Source organism: Eptesicus fuscus, chromosome 6 (assembly GCF_027574615.1).
Source record: "Eptesicus fuscus isolate TK198812 chromosome 6, DD_ASM_mEF_20220401, whole genome shotgun sequence".
In the NCBI taxonomy this organism is placed as follows: Eukaryota; Metazoa; Chordata; class Mammalia; order Chiroptera; family Vespertilionidae; genus Eptesicus; species Eptesicus fuscus.
In genome coordinates this window covers 74,605,393-74,619,110 of record NC_072478.1, presented here as the reverse complement: position 1 = coordinate 74,619,110, position 13,718 = coordinate 74,605,393, and the positions used below count along the sequence as shown (strand labels likewise).

The 13,718-nt window shown below is 54.8% G+C and overlaps 1 protein-coding gene across 3 annotated transcripts in view; it reads right to left on the bottom strand.

Annotated features, from left to right (window-relative positions):
• The window catches only part of TCF7 (transcription factor 7), a 30,933-nt gene extending 18,010 nt beyond the window's left edge, over positions 1-12,923 (bottom strand). For 2 of the 3 annotated variants that reach the window (XM_054717826.1, XM_054717828.1), the window contains exons 1-3: positions 12,687-12,923; positions 12,427-12,493; positions 11,786-11,910 (exon numbers count right to left, since the gene is read on the bottom strand). In XM_054717826.1, coding sequence (XP_054573801.1) covers positions 11,786-11,910; positions 12,427-12,493; positions 12,687-12,923 — 429 coding nt within the window. Of the gene's footprint in view, positions 1-11,785; positions 11,911-12,426; positions 12,494-12,674 lie in introns of all 3 variants that reach the window. The other variant, XM_054717827.1, reaches the window with a different exon arrangement.
• Between the last annotated feature and the right edge of the window lie 795 nt (positions 12,924-13,718).

Here is a 13,718-nt window from a genome sequence, read left to right as displayed (position 1 = left end):
GGACAATTGCCTGATTGCTATCGGCTCAGACTGCTCAGCTCCTGACTGGCTTTCAGTGACTAAAGTCGGGGGCGGGGAGCAGAAGATGGTAGCAATAGAAAAAACTGCTCTCAAAATGCCTCTGCAGGGCTGGCAGTTGGCTCTGGTTCACAAAAGCTTTCCCACTGACGGTGAGGGGCACATTCAAGGATGCCCTCAACTTCCTTAGTCCAGCCATTCTCAGTGACTCAGGGTCTAGGAAACCCTCCAGCCTAACTCCAGACCACACAGAGGAGGGCGCCTGGGCCCAGAGAAGCCCAACAATGAGCTCCGAGCTAAGCTAGGACCAGGACCTGTCCTATGTCATGCACCAAACCTGATTCAATTTTAAATGTCATTTATAAACACTTTTCCAGGTAGCATTTATTTTGGAAGCCCGGTGCTCCTGCCTCTAACCAAGAAATACAACCTCTTTGGCCCTGGGAGCCCTGACCTTGCCAGGGATCCAAGGAGGAAAGGGTCCAGCCCTGACCCAAGCCCAGAGCTGTGAGGTCACATGCAGCGGGGCAATGAAGACCAAATCTTTCCTTGGGGCCAGAGGAATCTAGCTGGATCCAACACATGAACCCAAAAGAGTAGGGAAAACACTCAGCTTCTTGGCCTGCAATGCCCCCATCTCCACACATTCAACAGCAAAGGGAAAGGACAGCGAGGAGCATGGGCTTTGAGATAAAACAGACATGAGTCCAAGTCCTGATCTGCCAGGTACTAGCATGATCTTAACCACTCTGAGCTCAGTTTCCCCATCTGCAAAATGAGAGCAATAATAGTATCTACTTTCTTGGCTTCTTGCAAGGATCTTGATATTGGGATTAAAACCCCTGGTACAGACCTGGCATTATTGCTATTATTATTCTTTCAACAACTGTTTGCTAAACACCTACTATGCAAGGCACTGAAATTCCATCAGTGAAGAGGACAGATGTGGCCCAGGCCCTGTAGATCTCCTCTAGCCTTTTTCAAAGGCTAATTCAAACCATCTTCCCTGAAACCCCCAACTCGTCATGGCCATCAATCCCTGTAGCCTAAGCAATCCCAGCTTCATCTGTTCCCACACCATGTGGACTGCGGTCACCCCCCAGCCCCACCCATGTGGTTGCCCACCACAGCTGGGTGGCTCCCGGGCTGCATCCTGATTCAAAGCCAGCCAGCAAGCTCTAGGGTGGTGGCCACAGCCTGGCACACAAGCAGTGGCCACACCGCCTGGACCCTCGGCTAGCTTATCCCACCGGAGACCTCACTGCTGCTGCTGCAGCAAAACTCTCCACAGGCTGCCTCTCAGCATCTCTGAGGACCCAGGCCCACCCACCCTCTGCCTACCTCACCCACCCTCTGCCTGCCTGGCCACCGGGCCAGCCACAGAGCCATATGATTTGAATGAAACTTCAAACTTAATGACTTTCATGCTGGTTATTTAAAACGCAATGTAATTTTCTTAAACACCCTATTATTTCCTTTGATAGTTACAAAGCTTCCCCCAATCCCATAAGCATGTTTATTTTTAGGGAAAAGAGTGGTTTGCAGTTGGTCATGGAGACTATAGGGAAAGGGAACCCACAGAAAGCAGGGCAAAGAGTCAAGCCTAGCAGCCTGGAGAACCACAGCCGCTCTCCGTTCCTGCTGCAGCAGGCTCTCCACCGCCACCACAGGATCCGGGGCAGGCTCCTGCCCTTCTCACACCAGCACATCAGCCAGTGGCCCTCCTGTCCACCGATCTGACAGTGGCCAAGGCCCCCTTTCTGTGTTCTCCCTCCACAGGACCCTGTGTCCTCATCTGTAAGATGGTTCCAATGGCTTCACCATGAACTTTCCCATGGGCATTCCAGGCATGTACGGCACTGAGGAAGGGGTCTTAGGGCCACCAACACACTCAACTGCTTCCTCCTGGCTCTTCCAGACATTCTGCCCTGGGTGAGGCCTTGGGGCTTGAAGCTTTGACCAGCTGGATGAGATCTGCGCCCAGATAAAGTGGCCCCAGGCAGTGGCTGCCCATGCTGGGAGGATGGGTGGGTGTGGTCCTGTCAGTTGGGGCTCCCTGGCAAGGGAGGTGGCCTAGTGGTGGGTGTTCGTGCAGAGGTCAGCTGAGCCTCACCAATGCGGGGCGTCTTCTGGGAGTGCCTATTTTTAGATTCCAGGCTTTCATGTGGCCGAATGATGTAGAGTTTACAAAGCATCGGTAATGCGTTTCAGATGGCGGCCCAGCAGACTGGGAGGCTGGGCCTGCTGCCACCAGAGCCAGGTCAGAGTTAGTCAGAATACCCTAAGCCTGGACTCGTCACCTGTACCTCCCTCCCCACAGTCCCTTCTTGCCTGATGGGGAGGCTGGCCCTGGATCAATCCTTATAATAGCCCACTCATACAGCAGGCCTCTCCAGCCAATACTTATCTGAAGCTCAGAGATCAGCCAGGGCCAGGGACCCCCTACCCCCATTTTAGAGGAAGAAACTGAGACCTAGAGAGGTTAACAGGTTTGCCTGAGCTCATATAGCCATGAGAGGAGATGCCCTGGTCCCTTGGCTTCCTTACTCATCACAGCCCCCTGGCCTCATGGGTAAATGGGGCTTTCTAGGAGGGGGCCAGCCCACTGTTCCCTGGGGCCACAGCCTGCCCACCCATGCCTACAGCCACAGCTGTATACCCATCATTTGGAAGCAGATAGTGGAGCCCAGACAGCTCTCCTGTCCTTGGAGGGAGAAAGAGTTGGTTGTTTTAATGGGAGGGGTAAGGGGGCAGGGGGAAACTTATTTGGCAGAACATTCACTTCCTCTGACCTCTGGGGAGCTATGGTTGTAGAAGTCCGCCACAGTGTGAAGGCTCTGTATCACCAGTCTCCCTCTGGGCATTAAGGCCTTGTCTATTGACACAGCCCAGGCAGGCAGTCTCAATGGGTGGGACAGGCTACACAGGCAGCCTCCCCAGAGGACCAGACTCACGTGCATCTCAGTTCCACCCCAGGCCAGGGTCCCTACCCAGTAAGGGACGGTCTCTTTACCCATCAGGGGACTAAGCCAAGAAGGGGCCAAATCCTCTGACCAGGACAAACCCACCCCGCTGCAGCTCAGAGACTTCATGCATGCGAAAGATGATATGGACTACACCTTTTAGGGAGGGAGGTGGCACCCATGTCCAAACCCCAAGCATCATAGGTCTATGAGCTGAGCCTACAAACTGCCTGAAAGAAGAAGCTAAGAATGTCCTGGTTCTCAGAGAATCCCCTTCTGAGACTCCTGGAACATCAGAGTCCTGCTAGAGACAATGCTGATGAGAGGTGCTCTCCACACCCTGGCTGACCTCTGAGGTTCAGTTCCCCTTAGTAAACAGGGGACCAAAACCCTCAACTCATGACCCTGGACAGACTGAGAGTCAAATACAATAACACTAAAATGGAAACTTCCACTTCTGAGGTACTCTTGCCTTGCACGTGCCAGCACTCTTGGGCCTCCCCAAAGCCCACCCCTCCCCAGGCCCTGCTCGCACCTCAATTACCCTGCACCTACCAACATCCATCCTGTGCCAGCTGCAGGCTCTGCCTGCCTCACCCTGGTGGGGACTACCCTGACCTTCGTGCTGCCAACACACCACATATGCCCACCAGGCCTCCCAGGCTCTGGAACAGCATTGCCTGGGCATCAAGGTCACATGCTGGGCCATCAGTATCAGTCCTGTTTCTCTAGCCTCATCTCATGGCCCCCACAGACCTGGGCTTTGGTCCACCCTCCCAATGGTCAAGAAAATACAAATTTCTGTCTCGCACCCTATGCACAAGCTGTGTCCCCACACCTTGAGTGTTCTCTCTCACAACTGTGCAGGTTCCTGGCCAGCTGGAACCCTCCCAAGCTGCCCCCACTGGCCCCTCTCCCTCCTCGGTGCCCTTTACCAACTCAGGCAGAACCTCAAAGCTGTGAGCCCACAGGAGAGTCTCTTGGCCTTGCCAGGACTGAGCTCTGGGAGGGCAGAGGCAGCTGTCCTCTCAGTGCTGAGACAAGGCCAAGTATACAAGCAGGGGTGGGGGTGGGGTAGGAGCAGGTGACTCAGTAACTGCCAGTAGGGGTCTCGGCCCAGGATTCTAGATCCAGCTGAGGGCCCGAGGGCCAGAACAGCTGTCCTCTTTGCACTGCCCCAGGGGAGCTGGCTGCTGAGCTGAGGGAGAGCATCACGGCTCCAGCCCAGTCTCAGCTTCAGGAGTGCTCAGCGTCCTTAAAAGGGTCATTATCACAGTGTTAACAATCCTTCCCACAGTGGCTTCCACTCATGAAGCATCTACTACGTGCTAGGGATCTAACATACACTATCGCAATCCATTCCACAGAAACCCATGGAGGTAGGAACTCACATTATCCTCAATTTTAGATGAGGAACCTAAGATCCAGAGGGGTTAAGTAACTTACCCAAGGCCACTCAGCCAAGAAGTGGCAGATATATTTGAGGGTGGGTCTTCCAGACTCAATGCCTTCCTCTTCCACTCTCCTAAGGGGCCTTGGACAAGTCCCTTCCCTGACCTAGTCTTACTGTTCCCACCTGCAGAAGAAAGGTTGTTACCCAAGGATCTGGGCACTTTACCGTTGGGGGAGGGAGGCCCTGTGACCTGATAAAACACCTGTTTCCTCCAACAGAGTCTTGTTTGTACACAGTGGCAGGAAGCAGCCAGTCACAAGGTATGAGGGAGTGTGACTGTAAGTCTTCAGGACCGCAGCTGCCTAAGAAGGGCCCCCTATCCTCACCATGTGGCTCTATGTCCATCCTGATCCAGCCAGACGTCAGCAGTTAATGACTTGAAGCCACTGCCCCTGGAGCCCATTCTTATAGCTCAACTAAACCTCCTTTCCCGCAGGGACAGAGCATGGGAGTCTCAGGAGGTCCAGGAGGCATGTTCTGCTGGCAGCCTCTGGGAGGGGATCACCAAGACCTCCCTTCAAACCCCTCACACCTGAGCCTCTGGGCACTTGGGGAGGTGGACAGAGCAGGTATGAATGTCCCTATTTGCTGGCTGTGGAAATTGACTTGGTGAAACTGTGGTAAGGATGCAGGAAGAATACCTGGGTCCTGGCAATCAACCCAGGGCTCTCTGTTAGCCTTTCCACCTCACTGAGCTAGAGGGCAGCCCTAAAACTGCTGTCCCTGGGAACAGGGTGGGGCAGAGGTCTGCAGGATGGACCTTCCTGGTCCTGAAAGGCATCAAGGGAGAACGCTTGAAAGCAAAGTCCGATTTTGGGAGCAGCTGAGGGGGTGCTGCAGATTTCCCAAATACCACAGCCAACGCCACATGGCCTTCCAAGTCAGGAAAGAATGCAAGTCAAAATAACTTCTAAGTCCCAATGCACACGACACATCTATTAAATGAATGATGAAAGAGAAAAGTCCACGTTAGCCATGTACACTCAGGCCCTGCAAGGACCCCAAAGTGAACTGGGGCTACAGGGAAGCAAATGCCAGATTCTTCCTCCCTCTTGGTCCCATAATTCTCCTTGGATACTGTGCTCCAGGAAAATAAACAAAATAGCCACTAAGGAGTGATTTCTACAAAGCAACATTTCCCAACCTGTGAGCAAACTGGAGGCCACATGAGGGAGACAGTCAACATGCGAGATGAACAAGTGAAGATGCTGTACATGGCACTGTCAGGGGCCTGCACATATGCACCCCCACACCAAGGGAAGCATCGTGGCAAGACACAAGGGCTGCATGCAGGGGTGACTGTGAGAAAAGGTCTCAGGATGGTTCAGAAGCTAATGACTACGTGGGTCTCTTCCCTTTTTTTCTTACAAAATAGCTTAAGCCCCTATCATACTGTGTAAAGGGGTTCTATATGGTTGAGGAAAGGGGACCTCTTTCAGATAAATATTTGGGGTGGTGGGAGAGGATTCTCAGGATAAGCTGAGTGGCCATAGCTCCTGTTCTGGCCCAGGAATATCACTTCCCCTTCCAAGAACCCCTGGGTGAGATAGAGCAGTGAGGAGGGGTCCTGTGCACCCGAGTCCCCACCCTAGGACTGGCCCCAGAGTTCAGATGCCCAGGCCTCTGTGGCCCAAAGTGGAGATACAGCCCTCTATATGGTAGTTCACGTGGGGCTACCACTGAGCCACAACAGCCCCAGAGGAGCCAGGACAACAAGGGAGAAAGCATCATTCATGGCCCAGCCCCCACCGTCGCAAGCCCAGGCCACACCAGCACTTTCCTGGGCACCTCCCTGGCACTTCTGCCTCCTGACCTCACTCCAATGTTGGGAGGAGGGCTTACCACTCCCATTGTGCAGATGAGGACACTAAGGCTGAGATACTTTTCCTGCCCTTTTCTTTTATCCTCACCTGAGGACATGTTTATTGATTTGAGAGAGAGAGAGAAGGGGGGGTGGGGTGTAGAAACATGGATGTGAGAGAAAAAGATTGAAACATCGATTATATGCGCTCCAACAGGGGATCGAACCTGCAACCCAGGTATGTGCCCTAACTGGGAATAGAACACCCAGCCTTCTGGTGTATGGGATGATGCTCCAACCAACTTAGCCACCTGGCCAGAGCAGGCTGAGATACTTTTGATGGATGAACTATCTTTGGTCTGAGCATGGCAAGTACATCATAAAGCAGGGCCAACTTTGGCCAGAGAGGCTGTGAGGGTAGGCAGCCATGACAGAGGGTACCAAAGGAGGTCTCTCTGAGGAGGTGACCTTTGAATTAAGCCATGAATGAGGAATGAAAAGGTTGTAGCTATGTTAAGAGCTGCAAAAGAATTCCAAGCTGAGGGGACAAGTGCAAAGGTCCTGAGGTAGAAAAGATTCTCATTGGTTGTAAAACTTATCATGACAATGAAGTGGCTGCTATTTAGGGAGAGAAGAGTATGGTGCTGATGAGGGGGGTGGTCAGGTGCTGGCCACCCAGGCACTCAGGCTGTGGTGAGTGGTTTGGACTTTATTCCATGAGCAATGGGAAGCCACTGCAGGGTTTAATCAGGTGGGAGATGGGATCTGATTTATGTTGTTGGTTTTTAAATAGATTTTTGTTGATTTCAGAGAGGGAGAGAGAGACAGAAACATCAATGATGAGAATCATTAATTGGCTGCCTCCTGCATGCTCCCTACTGGGGATCAAGCCTGCAACCCAGGCATGTGCCTTTGACTGTATCGAACCCAGAACCCTTTGGTCCGCAGGCCGAAGACACTCTATCCACTGAGCCAAACCGGCTAGGGCTGATTTATGTTTTTAAAGGACTCCTTCGGCTGCTATGTGGAGCCTGGAGTGGCGGTTAGGGTAGGGGTTAGGGTGGGGGCAGGTGCAGAGGGACCCTGGAGGGGGCTGCTACTGCCATCTGGGTGAGGGATGGAGATGCTTGGGCTTGGGGGGTGGTGACTGAAGTGGAAAAGTGGGAAATCAGGGATATCTGGAGGGGAGCCCAGGTGCCTGCCAGTCCCTCTGTCTTCACCTGTCAGACAACTATGCCTTAGGAATTTGCTTAGCAGACCCTCTTCCTGCGCCAGCTCTGCCCAGGATACTCCCAGCTGGGTCTTTTGTGACAGCACTGTCCAGCCAGGAGGGAGTCTTCTCCACTCGGCCAGGCACTCCCAGAGGCGAAGGCTGGTTCTGGTCCATCTAGGTGCCCCGCCTAGTGCCAGCCTCCCTTCTAACAGGCTTCACTCCAACCAGAGCTGGTGATCGACCATCAGTAACCCTCCCTAACAAGGCCCTGCTGCTCTCTCTGCGGGGTGTGGAGGTCTGAGTGAGTGCATCTCTGCAGAGCTCCCCTGGATAGGCTGGCCATGTGTCAGCAGCACTTCCTTCCTATGCTCATCTTGCTCACACCCTCACCTCCTGCTCCCCGGGGACTTGTCTGCACAGCCCTTACCTGGACCTCAGACCTTGGAGTCAGGGAATGTGAGCCAAATGGCCAGGAGCCCCAGCTTGAGTCCACTGCCTAGCTGGGCTCCTCCACCCAGGAGCTGATGCCTGACTCCCTGGCTTGAGGCACACCCAGGTACCAGGAAGGCTATAGTGCTCAGACAGAGGGAAATAGTCCCGAGTCCCTATAAGAGCCAAGAGCCTCAGATGTGTGTTTTTTCCCCTGTACTGAGATGTAATTCATGTACCATAACATTCACCATTAAAAAGTACACAATTCAGCCGAAACCAGTTTGGCTCAGTGGATAGAGCGTCGGCCTGCGGACTCAAGGGTCCCAGGTTCGATTCCGGTCAAGGGCATGTACCTTGGTTGCGGGCACATCCCCAGCAGGGAGTGTGCAAGAGGCAGCTGATCGATGTTTCTCTCTCATCGATGTTTCTAACTCTCTATCCCTCTCTCTTCCTCTCTATAAAAAATCAATAAAATATATTTTTTAAAAAAAAGTATACAATTCAGTGGCTTTTAGTATATTCATATGGTAGTACAACTGTGTCCACTATCTAATTCCAGAACATATTCATCACCCCAAAAAGAAACCCCATTAGAGTCCATCCTCAACCCTCTTCTCCCAAGGCCCTGACAACTACTAATTTACTGTCTGTCCCTATGGATTTGCCCAATCTGGACAGTTCATCTAAATAGCAAAAGGCTCATCAGCCTTCCAGGCCACAGGTTCTCAGTGGAGCCCATGGAAGGGGTCACAAGAGCAATGTGGCCTCGTATTCCTTTTGAGATGAGGATTTCTATCAGACCATCACTCCTGCACATTCAAAAGCCTGCGTTTCCCTAAGGAATGATGCCTTACTCATCCCAGAAGCCCCTCAAACTCTGGCCCAGGACCCACTCCCTGCCCTCCACCCCCATCCCCAGGTCTCAGAGCAGAGGAAATAAAACCAAAATAAGGAGTGGTGACTGCTCTAGGCCAGTAACTGTGCAAACCCGCATTAGATGCCTGACAAACATCAGCCCTGAAATAAACTCTGACCTAATTCCCCTTACCCAAACAGAGTCTACAAGACACCACATACCCAAGAGAAACTAACTTTTTTTGGGGGGGAAAAATCTCCCTCTGCCCTGTGGCAATTGAGCTTGAGGTGGTTACTTGGCCCATTACTCCAGGCTAGGCTCAGGTCTGCCTGTTTTGAGGTACCCAATGGGGTAGCCACATGGACATTCCATCTACACATGGGCAGAGAAGGTCCCTGGCATGGGTTTTCCCCACTGTCTAGGAAGTCAAGGGATTGGTCTTGAGCTCCTCAGCACAACGGCTGACCACTTGCATTCTCTCAGAGAGGGCTGGGCAAAGGGCCGGGGAGCCTAGTTCTAAAGCCCTTGAAGGGCAGGGGCTGGGCAGCCTGTCATTTGCGCCATGAAGATGGGCTCGGGAAAGCACCGCTTTGAAGAAAACCTCCAAAGGTAGTTTTTCCTGAGGGCCCCTGCAAGGGGCTCCTGACCCACTTTAAGAGAATATTTTCTGATTCTAGACATGAACCTTGAGTCACACGATAAATATGCTCGCAAAACAGGGTCAATTAATTTTGCTTTTTAAAATAAACCATATCTTAAATGTCCGTACAACTCTTCCGAGCAATGCAAACAACTACTCTTATTTGCTATTTGCTTGTAACTATCAAGTTTTTCAGAGAGTGGAAGGGAGTGAGAGAGACAGAAACATCGATGTGAGAAAGACACAACGATCCGTTGCCTCCCGCATGTGCCCTTCAAGGGAGGTCCGTGCTCTTGACTGGAATCGAACCCAGGACCCTTCAGTCTGTGGGCTGACACTCTATCCTCTGGGCCAAACCGACTAGGGCTATCAAGTTTTCTTAAAAGAGGCTCCACTACATTCACATACATCTTCCTCACACAGTGCCACCCCTACTTCGGCCCTTGCCTCTGTCCTTGCCCACACCCCCTGAAGCAGCTGGCACCAGGGAACTGAGAGGCAGTGCCAGAGCCTGTCCTCCTCCTGTGTTCCCAGAAACCAGGCAGCGGGGAGGCAGCAGCTGCGTGGGGAGGAGAGCCAGGGGGTCTGCCCTTATAGGAGAGGGTATGACACATACAAATACATCTGCTGTATCTTGAGAAGGATCCTGAGTTTAAAAAAAAACCCAGGCCAGGAGAGTGGTGGTATACCCCGCCCCCATCCTTAGGCTGGAGTTGGTTGTGGGTCCACCTACTCTTTGACCAATGTGAACCAAAGGACACCAAATGGTCTCAACATCACACCCCTACAGAGAACGAGGCCCTCCCTCTCTGGGCACCCTCCCGCCACTTGCCCATGCCATGAAAGGAACTCGGAAACCCTGCTTTTCCTTGCACCACTGTCGAATCACAAGAAGCAGGAGGGGAGCCTGCCCTGCTAGGCTTGTTCTCAGGCCTAGGCTTTTTGTCTAGTCATGGTTATCACAGTGACTCCAGCCCCCTGACCATACAAGCAAGCAACTCACCTGCCAGGGGTTTGGCAGCGGTGGATTATGTCAACTTGGCCCCAAATCGAAGGGCTTGCTCCTTCTAAGGGACCCCAAAAGCATCTTTGTTAAGCATCTGCTCCTGTGGGGTAGAGGTCTCTCAGGAGAGCTGCTGCATCAGGTGGCAAGGCCAGTGGTCAGCCCCCTCCCCGCTAGACTTGAAAGGAAGCAAACATCTAGATAGAGCCACCCCCGAGCAGAAAGAGAGCACTCATCCAACATGTTCCTTCCATAGATGAGAAAATAGGGGTTCAAAGTGCAAGGAGCTCACTTCCTGAGTCAGCTGTCTACAAGGTTTTCCATCCTGGGTTTCTGGAGGGAAGCCTCAATCTGTCATCTCACCTCCCACTGCCTTCAGCATGAAACCCTCATCTCCGGATCAGCAAGCCAGGCAGTCACCCTCCTCCCTCTGGGTGACCCCCACCATGAGCCATGAGAGCCAGGATAGGGCCTGCACCTGCGGGACCCACCTACACTGTGCCCGCATTTGCACCCAACATCCGCCAAAGAGAGTCCCCCAAACCTTTCATGTACTCTAGGAGCTCTAACCTCACCCCAAATTGGGCTACCTGAGGACAATCTGAAACACTAATCTGAATTTTTTTTCTAAGTGCAGCTTAACTGCTCCAAAGCACTCAGAACAGGCCCTTCACACTTGAGATCATCTGCTCCAATGGTCAGAAAAGCATGGTTTGTAATGATCATGAAATCTTTTCAAACCACTGGGTATGTAAACATACTTAATTTACAAATTCATCAAACAGACCCTTTACCAACATTACTGATTTGAAACACCTCAACAAACCTTTCGTGGTGCATTTGAGACCAAGCCAGCTTCACTTTCCACACATGGTGTTTAGGCTCGTTCTGTTGCATGGTGCACTCATGCCAATAAGGACAGAGCAAGTAAGTCTCCATCCACAACCAGGAAATCGGAAGCCCACCAGCTTTTCTGCCGGTTCCTCCCAGCACCAAGGCTTGGGGCTTCGGGCTTTAGCGGGGGAGACTAACTACAAAGCTCACAGCTCAGATCACACTACGCACACCACCCTCAGGAGTCAGGGGGATGGGTCTCGGCTCAAATTTACTATGAGAAGATTACACCCCAGCATCACCAAGCACCAGGATAAGGCCTACACCTGCTTGTGAGCAAGCTGGAAAGACCAAAGTCAACAGCCAGCGGGAAGTGGCGTCCCCAGGGCCATCCCTCCTTCCTTCAGCAAAGTTCTCCTCTGGTTCACATCCTACTGGGCACGAATGAGAAGAGAGACCAGAGCAGAATTCTCCTGTACCTATTTTGTTGTAAGTGAAAGTCACTTCTTGCCCGTGCCTCACATACCTGGTCAAGGAGGTCGCAGGCACCCGGCTGGGCTAGGGCCACTTACCAGTGGGGGCTGCGGCTGGGGGTGCTGCCCTGCTCCCGAGGGGGGCGGGTAGTGCATGAGCAGATTGAAGGCGGAGTAGACGGTGTCTTTGTACATGCTGCTGGCGCACTCCGGGGCCTTCAGGCCTGGAAAAACCACAGCTGGGTCAGACACGCCAGCCCGGGCAGCTAGGGCTGAAGGCTGTCTGCTCTCGAGAGAAAAATAAGAATTGCCAAGGGGTCCCTTTCAAGTTCTTGAGAAGAAACGGGATGGAGGTGCCCAGTGCCAAGTTTTGACGAAGATCCCTAGGTCCAGGCCTTCCCTAGGCGGCCCCCACTTGACCCCCACCCTCCCAGCCGGCCAAGGAACCTTGGCCAACGCTTTCTCCTCAAGACAGGGGATTAGGCAGTCACCTGGGCAGCAGGGGAGGCGGAGATGAAGGGGGTCTGTTTACTCATATAAAGGTCAGGGCACCGGAAGTGACTCGAGCCCGGAGGCGCCCGGGAAACCCGCCCCCCACTCTCCCCACCCCCTCGGTTTTACCGCCTCCTGGAGCTGCAGTTGGGGGGGAGGAGGGGAGGCGCCCCCTCGGTTCGCTCCCTCCCTCCCACGGAGGCCTGGCCTTAGCGGGTGGAGGGCAGCCGGGCCGTGCAGAAACTCACCGTCCTCCAGAGATTCTGGAAGTTTGTCGGGGAAAAGTCTCTGCGAAGTGTGTTCCCGCCCGAGAGCCTGCGGGGAAATCCAGAGGGGCCGTGAGGGGCGCGGGAAAAGCTGGGGACTTCGGGCCTGGGGCTAGAGGGGCTCTGAGGGATGGGGACCCCCTGGGCCGCGGAAGGGAGGGGAGGGTCCGCTAGAGACGAAGCCGGGCCGCGGCCGCGCGGGGAGGAGCGGGGCGGGGGCCGGCGCTCACCTCGGGCCCGACCTCGGCCTCGCCGCGGGCCCCGGCGCCGGCCCCCGGGACCCCCGCGCCGCCCGCCGCGCCCTCGGACTCATTGACCAGCGACGACTTGAGCTCGGCCAGGTCGCGCTCGGGGCCCGCGGCGCTGTCGCGGCTCTTGTCCTGCTCCTCGCCTTCGTCTTGGAAGGCCAGCAGCTCGTCGGGCGCGCCGAGGTCGTCGCCGCCGCCCGCGCCGCCCCCGCCAGAGTCCAGCTGCGGCATGGTGCGCTCCGCCCGCGGGGGCGTGCGGCGCCGAGGTGCGGGGCGCGAAGCCGGCCCGGGAGCGGCGAACCCGAAGTCCGGACCTACGAGCCCGGAGCGCGGCGGGAGGAGCGCGGGCGGACTCCGCCTGGGCGGGCTGGGGGCGCTGGGCGCTGGGCACTGGGCGCGGGCGCCCGGCTCAGCCGCTTCGGGAGCTGGCGGGTCGGAACATCAAAGGCGCCGCCGGCGGAGTGCGGGGGGCGGGGCGGGGCGCCGGGGGCGGGCCGGGAGGTGGGTGGAGCCAAGTCGCCCGGCTCCGCCCCTCCTCTCCCGGGAGAGGCCGGGACGCGCCCAGGGGTATATTCTTAAAGGGCTCGCTCTCCCGGGGTAACCCGAGCGAGGCGTCGGACACCCTGAAAAACGGCGGGGATTTAAAAGCAGGAGCCGAAGTGTGAACTGCGTCTGTGTCTGGAGCCTGGGGCGTCCTGGGCTTGGATCTGGGCACTTCCTAGAGCTTGGGGCTGCTCGGAGGCTGTGCTCCAACCCCGCACCGGCAGGAATTGGCCTCCTCCAAGCCCATTTCCCAAACCTAAGCCGATGAGGTCGTCCCCTCACAGCGCGAACACAGGCATGTACCCTTCACATTTATTGAGTGCCTGTTACATGTGGGGCTCATACGTCACATTTGCGAGGGCCTCTCAGCCATGTGGCGGCTCCGAGGCACGAATACAGCAGCAGGACTAGGAGGAAGGACCCCGCTCCCCCCGCCTCCATGGGGATCCTCCAGCCACACCCTCTCCCTCCCACGGCTTGTCC